Here is a 14647-nt window from a genome sequence, read left to right as displayed (position 1 = left end):
ATGTCTGACAGAAATTGATGCAAATAGATGTTTATTTATTTCCATTTTAAAGAGGGCAGAAAAACAGCCTGCTTCAGCTGACAAACGGAGCCCAGCTGCTAGATGTGGAGAAACAATGTTAACAAAGGCCCTCTTTCCTCTCCATCCACGCAGAGTGCTGTGGTTTGGTTTCCCTGGCCTATTGAGACATCATGTTTTCTCAGTTTAATCACTTGGTGGTTCTCATGATTCAGAGAATGCTGCTGGATCTCTACAGCTTGACCAGGTTCTTGCTATTTCAGAATACCAAGAAGGTGACAGAGGAGTTGAGTAGATACTCAGTCAGCGAAGCTCTGAAGTCTTTGGTACCCTCCCAGTGAAAGTTTTTTCCCTCGGTTCCTACTGCCCCCTACCTTGTCTGACCCCAGTGCATAGCAGCCCCACCCCCAGAGCACCCCAGCTCTGTTGCAAGGGTCAGAAAAAGAGTGAACACTTGCTTTTGCATTATTCTTGTTTCTGCAGCAAGGCTTTATGTATGGGTATGTGGCAAAATAGTTCAACAGAATCATTTATTTTTTTCTCTCTGGCAATTCTGCTCTTGCTTAGTTTGCAGATATAAAATGAAAAGTGGTGTTGGCCATTGGTGTTGTGAAAAACATAGGCTATCTTTCATTCCTTTTTATTTACTCTAGCCTTGTCTCTCCCTTCAGGGTTATTGTCTCTCCCTTCAGGGTTAATCTCAGGCTCTTTGGCTCCTGAGTTTCTTGCCTACTTGTACAAAAATAAGTTCCACCTTCCTGCAGCCTGGTATATCCTGAAATGATATAAGGAATGAGACAGCCTTGGTGAATTTCTCAAACTATGACACTCAGTAGAACCTTCAGCTTTCCCATCTTTGCAAAGGTGGGAGAGTGGTCACTGCTGCCAGCTCTTCCTGCTCCCCTGGGGCTGGCTCTCTCTTGCCACTGCCCTCCAAACCTACGGTAGTGTTGCAGATGATCGGTTCTATTTACAAAGCTTACAGGTTCAGAGGGAAAGTTCTATTCTTCATCTGCTGAGAAACCAAGATGTAGACTAGTGACTTTCTTTGTAATCTTGAATCTATACCCTGGACGCAAATATGAGCAGCTACCTAGCTTTATCTATAAGCAGATGTACCTTCTGTCCCAGCAGTGGCAGGACCTCTTCTCCTCAGAGTGCCTATTTGTAGTAGCCTAAGTGCCCTGCTTCTGGTCTCCCAAGGTCAAGTGTAATGTCCTTTCACTTGGGCTGTTTGTGAATAAGTACTCCTCATTCTGTGTTATTGCAGCAAGAGGGACCACAAGCCATTTGGAGACACAGCCACTCAGTGTGCCCTCTCTCTGATTTTCATCATTTTCTTTTTCTGTGTCTCTAGCCCAGTGCAGCTTTTTGCTTTATAATTACAGCTGTAGTATGAATTACTTTGAAATATTTATAAGTCTTACTCAGATATCAAAATGTAACATTTTATGATCTGTCACGAACAGTCACTATTAGTGATAAATGTATTTTTAAAGTGAGTGATTGAATCAAAGAAAGAAAAGACAGTCTGTTAATGAGCACTTATCTTGTTAAAAAAAGAAAGGGAAAAAATACTATTTCTGGATACAAACAAGTATAAAGAATAGGTTTCTTAGCCTCAAGAATCTTAGAGGACAGTTAGAGAGTCAAAGAAGGCTTTGAGATTTTGAACATGGGATTGCTGAGAGCAATGATAATAATGTTATAATACCTATATTGTACCTTTCCATGTGTCAGGCATTGCTCTGACATTTTTACACACATAATCTATTTTACATGCATAATCTCTCCCTAGTGCATACCTGGTATTGTAAAGTAGACGTGTTATTATGTTTCTCTACAAATAGGGGAACTGAGATTTTGTTCAGAAGTTTGGCCTTCATGAAGCCAAAAAGTAGCAGAGGTGGGATGTGAACCCAGGTCTCTCTGGCTGTAGACACCTGATACTTCATCAGTATTCTGTTCTTTTCTGTCTCATATTCAGACTGAAAGCCTGATGGTATTAGGGTCCAAAATACAAAGGACAGAGGTGGGGAAGCTTATTTGAAGAAGAAAATGACACTGAATTAACACTTTAGAATTTGATGTGAGAGACAATAAAGGAGAAAATTCTGGAGTCAGCTGCTATGGCTCTGGGGAGGCACAGTGTCTGGGTTGGCAGTGTCACTTTGGTGAGAGAGTTTTTGATGATGCTGAACACTCATAAGGAGTGAGGGGCACAAGTCTTGGGGTGTGGTTGTGTTCCTTCCCACTTCCTTGGACTGTTCCTTTCCCCAGGTGCTCTGGGTAATTCCCACATGCTGTGTCTGAGAGCCCCTCCCCTTCATGCTGCTGCCAGATTTTCCCACCTGCAAGAACTACACCCCTCCTCTCACTTCTCCCTGCATCTACCTTAGTGACAGATCAGATAGAATGCACACCTAACACCTGCCATGTTGGAGGCATCAGGGGACTATCCTTGGTGGACAGCAGGCCTAGTTGGGACCCTTTTCATCACAGATTCTACTTTTCTCCTGATAACAGGCATCGAATGCCCCAGAGGAGCCCGAAACCTCCCAGGCTTGGTGCAGGAAGGAGAGCCATTCAGCGAGGAAGCCACGCTTTTCACCAAGGAGCTGGTGCTGCAGCGAGAGGTAGGACTTCTTCCAGTTGTTTCCTGTGTGGGAGATAACTGGGTTCCCCTCGTCTGACTTTTTTTTTTTTTTTTTTTTTTTGCCAACTCAGAGTGGTCACTTTTTCCACTGCCCAGCCTTGCACATCTATGAGCTATTCTTGTGTCTGCCTCCATCTTATTTCCTTGAGCCTTGCATCATTGGCCAGCCACTCCCAAATGGCTCAACTCCACTGGTGGCCTGGGATGTGTGGTGAACACCAGGCCAGCCAGCCAGGATCCTGATGCAGAGAGCCTCCAGCTTTGCAGTCCTCCTCCTTGGCGAATTAGCCTGAGCTGCCTGCCTCCAGCTGGATTTAGAAGCTTGACTAACCCTGTCAGGGGCCAATTTTCTTTGAACATTTATTTGTATCTTTGAGTAATTGCATTTTCTGTAGCGGGTTTTCTGACTTAATTTAATTGTATTTCTGTTTCTGCCTGTTGGGCTGGCTCTTGCAGGACAGAGCCAGCCTCTCAGCTGCTGTGAGGCCCTTCTACCTGCTCATTTTGCTCCAGTCTTTGTCAACAGATCCATCTTCTTTTCAGGACTAGGCCAGCTGTTTATCCGGCCACCAGAAAAGAGCAGTGGGTATGGGCCAGCACTTGAGATTTGGGATCTGCCTTTGTCCCTATTTTTTTTACAGTCAGGTCTGTCAGGTAGCTTCAGCTTTCATGCAATATCATAACATGGCACAGAACTGCATGCAGTGTGGTCTTAAAGGATTTCTCTCTTATGGATCTCAGATCCTGGGAACAGATGCATTTGGTATCTTTAGGATGTTTATTGATTAAAAAAAGCCTGTGTAGAAGTTTCAGAGTGTCCTTTAGACTTGAATTGCTAGCAAACACATAGGTGTGAGAGATGCGGGAGCCTAGCCTGAGTGCTGGTGTCAGGTTCCCCTGCCCTTCAGAGAACCACACTTGGATTTTTAACCAAGCAGTATTCTTGCTGTTGGTTGCCACCTCTTTGGGAGTTCTCTAGCACTTGCCTTTGTATTTTGTGAAAGACACAAATTCCTAATTCTCAATTCAAGAGATCTGAGTTCCATTTCCCAAACATGAACTGCAACTACTTGGTATTATTGCATCCGCTTTGTTGCCATCTACACAGTGGTTGGAGTACTTAATGTATCATGAGTCTCACATTGCTCTCTGATTTGTTTTTATTAAGATGTATATCTACGTGTGAAGCAGAAATCCTTAATATTAACATGCCTACCTGTCCCCACCCCCAACTCTACAATGTAGCTTGAATTTTTACCAATTAAAGACAGCTCCCTGCTACAAAAGTGTTTCAAGACTCCACTCTAGTTGTCTATCAGAACATGGTGCAGTTTTTGAAATGGCCCAGGGATTAGGTGGAAGGGGCCAGTAGTGTAGAAATTCTCTCTCTTACTTTGTTGGCCTTGGATATTGAACTCCAAAGAGTAGCTATTGGAAAAAGAAGAAGGCTCCACTTGAGTTCATGACTAGAAGATACCACAGAGGAAGCAGCACCAGGTGCTTGCTTACTTCTTGTGCTTCGGCTAGAGGGATGGAACCCCTTGGTTAGGTTACCTAAGGCATTTGTTGGAAGTGTGCACAATCTGCTATAGAAATAAAACTTCTTACCAGAGTCATACTCCTGTTTTTTTCACAGCTCCCAAAATTTCTTAACTCTTGTTCTCCCAGCCACTTTTCTTCTTGATCTTATTTCTGGCCCTCTGGTGATATCCAAAAGGACAGGGGTCAAAAAGAATACTGACCACCTAAAAGGAATGAGTGGCCAGTGTTTTTCTACTGTCGGACAGTTACTGTGACCTTACCTCTGTCTGTGTAGTCTTCATATTTACCAATGAAAGAGTCGAAGTTTTTCCCCACCTTCTTTGATGCCCCTGGCATATGAGTTTGCAAATTCTTATTCGAATCCAAAGTTGATATTTATCTTTCTTGATTGTAGTAGCACAGTCTTTGATAGCCACATAGAGAGGTCTCTTGGTAAAGAACATTGCTAAGTTTCATTGTGGCTTATATGATGATTTGGGCAAGCTGCTTTGAAGGACCATTATCCAGAGGAGACATGAGTATGACATAAGCTATGAATGAAACAAGATGTTGAGTAAAGAAACCAGTTGCGGGCATTTGCCTTCATAGGATGAATGAGAAAACGGTTTTTCAACGGTGTCAGAGTGAAGAGGGGATTTGTTTTGTAAGAGCTTTATTCATTTCATTTTACCTGAGTAGCACCATCACCTTTATTCTGTAACTCGTCTTGGGAACGGTTTTCTTTGCTCTTCCCCAACCCCCACCCCCAATAAGGATCTGATGCACAGGTACCCACTTCTCACCCTTAGAAGAAAGGGCTATGTAAGTGCACAGAGGCAGCATGTGGGCCTGCAGCCTTCACCCCAGGTTGCTTTACCTGCAGGACAGCCTCCATTGTGCCGATTTTCCCTCCAAGAATCTGGAGTCAAGCCACTTCTGGGTCACCACAGTTGAACTGGCTTTTTGTGCCTTGTGCCTATTCCCTTGGTAATCAAGCATAACCAGCTTGATTGGTTGTTCTGATTGGTGCCCCATCTCTTCCCTTGAATTTGCTAAACATTTGTTGATATTGTCTTATTTTTGGCCAGGTATTCTTTCCACTGCATGCTTTCCCCAGTTACTATTATCACATTACAGGAAAAGAGAAACCCACAGAGGCCTGGTTGTCACATGAAAGCATAAGCTGACTGGAGAAGGATGTAGATGGGGAGGGACTGTGTAATGGTCACTGTCCCCATGCCCTGGGTTCCCAGGAAGGGAATGGGAAGCTCACTTACAGTGTGCCTTCACTTAAGTGTGTTGTCCAGGCTTTCTATGGGCAATGCAGGAATCTCTGCCTGTCTCCTCCCCTGTTTTGAATGAGAAAGAATTACCTTTCTATCCTATATCCTCATGTGGAGGCTGAGAGTGTCAGACAAGGTTTTTCTCTGTTTTCAGATGGCCTCCATTATCTTGAGGCCTGATCACCCTACTCTTCCGACACTGCATCAGACTGATCTGACACAAAGCTACTGACATTTCCAGCCACCATTCAGTTACATTTTCCTGACACCTTTCCTTACACTTCTTTTTCTCCCTGTGCTACGTGGTGCTGCTTCTTCTCTTCAGCTACTGGCTCCTGTTGGCTTTGGTTCTCCTTCCTGAGTTGGACATCCGGGAAACCTGTTCCAGTTCAGTGGTCTGGGAGTTCTGGTGGTGCTTGTCAGCCTCAGGGCAGGAGGAATGATAACCTAATTCTCTTTGTGACCTTGAAACCCAGAGCAGCCATGGAACTTAGAGGACTTCAGACTTAACCTTTATTCATTTCATTTTACCTGAGTAGCACCTTCACTTTTATTCTGTAACCCATTTGGGGAATGGTTTTCTTTGCTCTCCCCCCACCCCCATCCCCAACAAGAATCTGATGCACAGGTACCTCCTACCCGCCCTTAGAAGAAAGGGCTATGTAAGTGCAGGGAGGCAGCATGTGGGCCCAAGGTCTTCATCCCAGGGAGGAGGAGGTCCAAGGAGTTCAGCATTTCTTGCTAGCCAGACTCAGGTGGTATATGGTATGGGTGGGCAAATCTGGTTCCCTACCAGCTCTTAAAATAAAGTTTTGTTGAAACAGCCATGTTAATTCTTTGTATATTGTCCATGGCTGCTTTTACATTATAGCTCAGTGCAACTCAGAGATCAGTAGTTAAGACAGAAAAAATATGGTCTGCAAAGCCTAAAATATTTAGCAAAAAGTTTGCTGACAGCCTGTGGTGTAGAGTATGCTGAACTGCATTTAAATGGCTTGTGGTTGCCCTGAAAGTGGGGGTTGGCTCTCTCATCCCCTGCCATTGTGCTTGGGCTGCTGCTGAACCATACAATATGAGATGACTGAATCTATTGCTATAGCTGTGACTGTGAGCTGTGAGTGCTGTATTCCATTAGATAGCATGTGCTTGGTCACACACACACACACACACCATACAGCTGCCTTTTTAAGGCAGTTTTCTGCCAACTGCCAAAGACAAGAAGATCTGGTGTAAGTTCCCAGATGGGTAATTGTGTCCATTGCTAGCATCTTCCCAGAGGTAGTGATGAGAGATGGCATTAGCCAATGGATAGGTAACCAGCTTAACAGTGCAGACCCTAGGTTTTCACAGTCTAGTTATCATGTGATCCTGGGTATGTAATTCTTTCTTGCCTTAGTGTTTCTGTCTAAAGATTAATCTAGCAGTCCAGCCATCCTCTCCCTTTTGAGACCCTTGTCATGAATGCAGAAGTCATTTGGGATTCCCCGACTCTACCTTCTAGAAGGCCTGCCGACCAGCACACACTTTCCACCCATCACTGTATGCACAGCACTCTGGCTGCTGCTATGTTGGGGAAACCTGAGCTTTTAGAGAAGGGCCACAGGGTTAAATGAGATAAATGTCACAATTTAACTCTCTCTCTTCAGTTCCTAGCTGAGAAGGTACAGTTCCCAGCGGGAAGGAGGTTCTGGGGATGGGGGTGATCATTTCCAAGGCCTTTCTTGATGACCCCTTTTTTCTTTCTGAGACCTGAGATATTGCCCCTTGCTATTGCCTGGAAAATGATCTTCTCATGCTGGACCAAAAACTCAGGCTTCCACCCTGACCTATTTCCCTTTCTTCCTTGCTGGCATCAAAAAAGGAAGATGTCCCCCTGGGGAGTTCATTCTTTAGGCTGCAGTAGCCTGGGCACAGCCCTGGTTTTCCTCTCTTCCCATCCCTGCATTTTTGAAAAACAGAGATAAATAAAAGTATTACAAGCAAGTGTTGCTGCTAGAAGAAGATGAATCTATGTATCTGGGAGTGTGGCCCCACCCTGATTACTGGTGTTTATTTAGGAAGGGTGTTACATCTGGGAAAGAAAACATAAAGGAGAAGTGGGTCTACTTCCTTCATTTTGGCTTCATGTTGTGCTGCATCCTTACAGAATCTAGATCTGTGTCCTCTACACCCCCGGCTTTCCCCGCTTAGTGCCCTCAAACACTGTGGAACATGCTCTCAGTCCTCTGGTTCCAGTTCCGCCTGTCCCTGTGGAGGAAACACTTGTGGGGAGAAAGGATAGCAAACTGGACCAAAGTGATGAGGATAGTTCAATCCCAGGGAAATTCTTGAGGGTAAAGAACACTTGGCCTGGGGCTGGGGATGTGGTTCAAGCAGTAGCGCTCTCGCCTGGCATGCATGCAGCCAGGTTCGATCCTCAGCACCACATACAAACAAAGATGTTGTGTCCGCCGAAAACTAAAAAAATAAATATTAAAATTCTCTCTCTCTCTCTCTCTCTCTCTCTCTCTCAAAAAGAAAAAAAAAAAAAAAAAAAGAACACTCAGCCTGGTGATGCCAGTGAAAACTGCTCTCCCATGCTCCCAGGTTGCCATGTCCCCGGAAGCCCTCATGAGCCACTAATAATTACCTGCTAGGAAAGCAAGCAGGCTGCCCAGCCACTACTAGGAAAATAGGAATACATTACAGTCAGCTTTCTAAACATGGGCCTATTTGGGCTAAAGCTTTTCTCTACCTCCCCAACCACCTTTGACAGTTCAGCTCCTATCAGTGGTCTTCAAGTGGTTTGCTATGAGTTCATGGCTATTTTCTTCTAAGGGGGTTCCACTTTAAAAAACCATTTGTCTTATCCTGGTGATACTTAATTTTTTTGTAGCATTTTGTATTTTAAAAGTGTTTTTTTAGGTAGGTACAAAGGTGCATACCTACAATCCCAGGATTGCAAATTCAAGGCTACCCTTATCAACTTAGCAAGCAAGTCCTTGTCTCAAAAAAAATAAATACATAAAAGGGCCTATGATGTAGCTCAGTGGTAAGGTGCCTCTGAGTTCAATCTCAGGACCTAAATAAATAGTTTTATATCCAGTATTTTCATCTCACATAAACCTATGAAAAAGAGATTAATCCCAGCCTTACATTTGAAGAAACTCCATTGCACTTGCTTCTCTCCATTGTTAGCTGTAAAACAAATATTAAAACTCAAATTTCTGCATTGCCAATCAAATGCTTTTTCTGCCCCAAATTTTGCCAATTCTATTATTAGAAGGTAACCATTCTTAAGCCGGACATAGTGACGTAAGCCTGTAATCTTAGCAGCTCAGGAGGCTGAGATAGGAGGATCAGGAGTTCAAAGCCAGCCTCAGCAATGATAAGGCACTAAGTAACTCAGTGAGACCTTGTCTCTAAATAAAATACGAAATAGGGCTGAGGATGTGGCTCAGTGGTCAAGTGCCCCCGAGTTCAATCCCTGATACCAAAAAAAAAAAAAGAATGTAAACAATCTTTTGGCCATATTTTATCATTTTTCAGCTCTATATAGAGTGAGCTAGTAAAGGACTTTTCTGAAGGTCCAGCATTTACTGACATGGTTCCGTGAAACCTTCATTTCTGATTCTGGACACTTGTTGACTACAGGGGATTCAAGGAACTTGGTAGGGCCCTGACTCCCATAAGTATTTATTCTGCTTTTGTCACAATTCTTACATCTTTTGATTTCCTGATTTCTGCTTTCTCTGTTTGGCTTTTCTTCTTACATAGTGATTACTGTATTTCCTCTTGATAATTTATCTCCGTATTCCTATTTCTAATCTCTCTTAGAAGACAAATCTTAGTATGTCTGTGTGTTTGTTTAAAAAGAGACATGCCTCCCTTTGCCCCTGGGATAAGCTCCCTGCCCTTGGTTTATACATACCCTTGATTATTTTTCTAGCCTCATGTCTCACCATTCACTTCATAATTTGCACCTGTCAGAATGGGCCTATTAAACTCAGTTCCCACATATATAATAAGAAAAGAAATATTCAAGTATTTGTTAAATCAACTACTTGACTTCCTGTAATTCCAGAGATTGGGAAGCAGGCCTATTCTATTGTCCTTTTTGGCTCTTTAGGAAACCTCTCGAAGCTCAGCATTTGTGGAAGAGAGAGGAAGACTTTGGAGCACTGAGGCTGCACATGTGGCTGCTGATTCAGGAACTGCTCATGAAAAATGTCATAATCAAGACCTGACTCTGTACTTACTATGAGTCTCTGACCTCCCTGGGTCTCCCTATCTGTCCAGCCAGGACACTTAAAGGAAATAGTGATGTTTTGAAATTGTTCAGTGGTCATATGAGAGCTTAGTGTCCCTTTGCATTCCTAATATAGGCTCCTCATCGCTGCTTCCCTGGGATGTTTCCCATCCTCTGCTTGGTTGATTAGACTATTAGGTGAAGGGATTATTTTCACATTTAAGCCAACAAATTCCCTTTTGAAGATGGGCTTTAAGATGATGTGAATATCAAGCTGTTATCTGCCACTCATAATCCCTTCATTTCTGGACTCCTGGTTCTTACCAAGTACTTGTACAAGATCCAGAAGGAGAGCCCTTAAGTCCCACTCCAGCCTCAAATGAAAATGGCATCACAAGGAGAAGAGGTTAGGTAAAAATTCAGAATGAGGATTGCAGCCTGTTTTCTATTCCCCTGGCTATAGGGTCTCTCCTGTCAGCTTGTAAACTCCTAAGGTAGCTTAGTCTCTAGTCACCAGTGGCGTTCTCCAAGCAAGCTCAGCAACGTGTGCTGGCTCCAGTGGGATTCCTCTCTGCAAAGCTGCTGGCTCAGCTAGGCTATTTCCCTATTCTCCTGCTTAGAACTTTCATAGCCAGTCAAGCATAGAATTGCATCCATTCTTCTGAAATAGCTGCTGGGCCTAATTTGTCATTGGCTTGGCCAAGATCCTATTACCTGTAATTGTGTCATGGTGGTGTTGCTTTGATAGGCCCTACTTCCCTCTACAGGATAGTGTCCACATCCCAGGCTGCCTGTTGGGATTAGGAGTAGGGCAAGGCATGGGGTAGGACCATAAGAGATGTGGCCTCCTCAGGACATGTAGGAAGGTCACAAAGATGTTATTCTGTCCCTGGGAAGAAAATTGCTTTCAGCAGAAGCATTACTTCCTTTCCCTCAGGAATTGGTCCCTTCTGTTGGAAACTCTTCTTTGAGAGACTTTTATGTTTTCACTGCCAGGTCAATTTGTTTTTCTTACTGTTGTTCCTATCAGAAAAATGAAGTCAAAATATATAGGGCGTGGACATGACAATTGCACTTTCTTCCCTTCACTAGGAGCAGTGAAATCTTTGGCAGTGCCAAGACAGTCCTGGCACTTACTTTTCCTCTCCATCTTTAGTTCTGACCCAGATTAGTCCCAGAGTAAAAATGGAAAGGCTCAAACCTAATTTCCTCTTGCATCTTTTTACTAGAATGATCTACAGGACTTAATTGAACCTAATCTAAAGAGAAAATAGTGGGAAGTGATTGAATATACTTAGTAGTTCACTCTAAAATTATCATAAAAAACACAAGGTCATGAAAATCCTTCAGAGTCTTGCTAAGCAGACCCCCTGCCATCATGGTATTTGGTCTACCACTCTAACATGAAGTGATGTTCTTGATGAGCCATTCCAATGGAAGACAGCTATCGCCATGCACCAGGTGGGCACCAGGAGGCTGTGTAAGGCTTATGACCCAGAACAAATGGAGAAATGTTGCCATGAGGAAAGGATCTCTGGACACCCCCTACTTCACCCCCAGAGGTAAGGTTTGTGCTAGGAGAGCTGGTGTTACATTTACTTTAATGTAGAAGTATTAGGTGCTTTAAAATAGCACTTCCTGGTCTCTTAGCTCTTTAATCATCCTGAAAAATCCCTGTTTCTGGAGCTTTGGTGAAGTTTCTCTTAAAAGGGTTTGGAGAGAGTGAATATTCTTAATATAATAATAAAGAGCTGAAGGGGAAAGTAGCTTGAAGTTTTTCAGGTGAAATATTTCATACCATATTATATAGTCTGTGCCCTTCCTTCTGAAAGCCTGGTTTGAAAAACAGATCTCTGTTGCATTTAATTTCTTCTCACAAGCAGGTGTTTTCTTTATAAACTACAGATGACCTCATACATACATGCCCACTGCCTGTTTTCAGAAGAGCTTCACTCAGGACCCCAATACACAGGCCAGTACCCATGAAGACTTGAATGTGAGCTTTCATGCTGGTGTGTCTGGAGTCTCTTCAGGCCTTGCACCTCCCTGTTCTGTTTGTTCCAAACATTCCAAGCCACTCCCACTGCCTGAATTTCCCCCTTGGTATTATATAATTCAATTGATAGCTTTTTAGAACACAGCTCATAATACAATAGCAAGGCTGCCTGAGCCACCAGCAAAGAATAAGCAGATTGTAGACTGTGTCTGCTCTCCAGGTAGGACTAACATTCTGGTGCTCCACATGTGACTCCCCCAAGGACACAAGAGTGACTGTTCCGGTGGATGAGCTGACCTTGATTCTGCCTTTTTCTTGCTGTTAGCATGCCCACTCCTGTGTCTGTTGCCAAGGACTTGAGAACCTCTGCATTCCTAACCCAGCTTTATTGATGAACTTCCCACTTGCTACTCCACCCGTGACAGTTTCTGGTCAGCTGAACGTAAATGGATTTTGAAAATGAAAGTGACCAATGGTCTGTTATGAAATGCTTTGATGCATGAAATAAGATTATGAGCAAGCCTGAGAATTAACAGCAGAGATACCCTAACCTGGCCCAAACAACATGTCAGATTGTCAGAAAGGACAGCTCATCTTCAGAACATTTAAGGGCATCTTTTCCTTCTTGGTCATTTAACAGAAACTCCTAATAACGTGGTGAGTAAGTCCTGGATTCCATTCCAGCCTTACTTATGGACTTGTTCCTCATCCTCTCTAAACCTAGGGCAGGAATAGTGTCCCTAGTGTTGTGCAGTGCATTAGTCCTGCAACACCTAATTGCTTCACCTATGTAAAGAAGGCACCTTCTCTGAGGGGGTGGTTGTGAAAGTAAAGAATAGATGTAAATGCTTACCACGGTACCTGGTAGATACGAAACACTCATGCATAGCAGCTTGCAGCATCATTTTTATTATTGAAATAAGTTCTCTAATGATTCTTCTAAAATAGGATTCAAACTTCAACATTAACAAAACACTATATCCAGAGGAGGGTGGTAGGCTGGATATAAGTGTGTGTGCTGTGAACAGCATTTTATTAGAATCAACAAAGAATAAGGTACGGTCCTCTCCATCACCCATCCTTGAACCTGCCTTTTTAAGCCTGTAATGACAAAGAGTATGCTCCCCCAGCTCTTCATCAAGTACTATTTCCACTTTAGACACTGCTGTAGGCCACAGCACTGCTTTTATTGGGACTCAGGGAATACTCAAAGCTATGACCAGTTGAATGGATTTAGCACCTGCACAGAAATCCATTTGTTGTCCTTGGTCTAAATTCCAAAAGTGTTTGTGTAAGTACCTTCAGGCATCAGCCAGTCTTTTCTCTGTGAAGTAAGAAAGCACAGGGTCTCATTGCCTGCGATCCTTGTGGTCCTACACATTGAAACCATTTCTTTCTGCACAGCATCACATTCATTGGAAGAGTAAAGGTCCGGAGGTAATAACCAAGAGTCCTAACCTTTAAGGAGTCTTTTCTAGACTTGACTGTGGACTGATAAGGCCAACCATCACCACAAGAGGGGGGAACCAGGAGTCCACAGTCACCTCTTATGTATCTGTGTCTAAGAAATAGTGACTAGAGTGCCTTTACCATGGGGGCTTTCTGTGCATTTACACAGGACTTCTACCCTTACTTTTTCCCAGTGTTGCTACACCTTGAAAATGAGGGCTGCAGGATGTCTAGCCCAGACCTCCTTGTTCTCTTGATGGAGTTGCAGTGCTCTTTTTGTCCCATCCTTCCCTCCCACAGCCACAGTAGTCTAAAATTGCCATATGCTTACCCTTGATCTGCATTACATTGGAAGAGTTGGAAGCTAGCAGTGCCAGCAGGAGCCCTAAAGAAAGATCTAGGTGTTAACCAGGACAGAAAGGGACAGGAAGAGAACCCCAAGTGGAATTGTTAGGAACAGTTGCTGCAGGAGGAAGAACTCTCCATTAAACCAGGAATGAAAGGTGGAGCTGGAAGCTGCTTCACTATGTCCTGCTCTTCGCAGGTTAGAGTGATACCTTTTGCGTCTCCCTTTCCCTTCTCTTGAGGCAGTAGAGTTCCTTTTAGTGGTTACCAGAAAAGGAACTTGGCATTGGTTGTACAGCTAGAGATTGAAGGTCATGCAGCTACAACCAACAGGTTCCTCATTCCTTTCCAGAGAGCTATACCTGCTACTTCACTTCACAGGTCTCTACAGAGCTTGCAGTGCCTGGGTGCTGTTGCCTCCCCAGTTAAATAACTCTAAAACCACTGACCCAGGGATTTTATAGTAGTGCTGCAACCTTATATGAGGAAATGCAACAAATAGTCCATTACCACTGATTGGATATGGATTTTTTTGGCCTGGCCACCTGCCACTTGGTAATTTTAGAATAGGGTCACTTTTGGAATTGGAAGATTCCTTGTAGGAGGGGACTGGTATTTTCTAAATAGTTGTTTCTTATCGTCATACACTCCTCCCCCAGCCATGTGCCCCACCTCGTGAGTGAAGGGCCAGCAGCCTGCCTGGCAGAGAGAGCCAGAGCTCTCCATCAGCTTCCAGGGCTGCAGACGTGGTCGTTTCCAAATGCCCAGGGTGCACTTAAGTACTTCCTCCTTCTAATCTCAGCACTTCCACTCTCAACACATCAGCAGCTTTATAACTTACATTTTATTTTGCTCTGTTTTTGGCCCTTCAGGTATTTGTGGGAGGAAGGTGGGGATACTGGCGAACTGTGGTATCACTGATTCCAGAATTATACAGTTACACCCTGAGTCATGGTCTCTGGAGAATCCTCTAAGCAAGAGTGCCAGGAGCATCCTAAAGGGCTCTTGCTGTTTTCACATGCCAGTTTTTAAGGCTGGATTCTGTTTTGTATCTGATATGTGACTACTTGCCTTCGTTTCACCATCTGCAAAATGGGGATTCTTTTAAAGCCCTCTTCTGCCTTGAGAATGCTCAAAGGTGAATACTCAGA

The 14647-nt window shown here is 43.7% G+C and overlaps 1 protein-coding gene across 1 annotated transcript in view; it reads left to right on the top strand.

The window, feature by feature from the left end:
• The window catches only part of Snd1 (staphylococcal nuclease and tudor domain containing 1), a 410467-nt gene that overhangs the window by 312596 nt on the left and 83224 nt on the right, over positions 1-14647 (top strand). Inside the window, exon 16 of the mRNA XM_005319414.4 lies at positions 2545-2654. Coding sequence (XP_005319471.1) covers positions 2545-2654 — 110 coding nt within the window. The remainder of the gene's footprint in view (positions 1-2544; positions 2655-14647) is intronic.

Source organism: Ictidomys tridecemlineatus, chromosome 2, assembly GCF_052094955.1.
Source record: "Ictidomys tridecemlineatus isolate mIctTri1 chromosome 2, mIctTri1.hap1, whole genome shotgun sequence".
Lineage (NCBI taxonomy): Eukaryota > Metazoa > Chordata > Mammalia > Rodentia > Sciuridae > Ictidomys > Ictidomys tridecemlineatus.
This window is presented reverse-complemented; position numbering and strand designations above follow the sequence as displayed.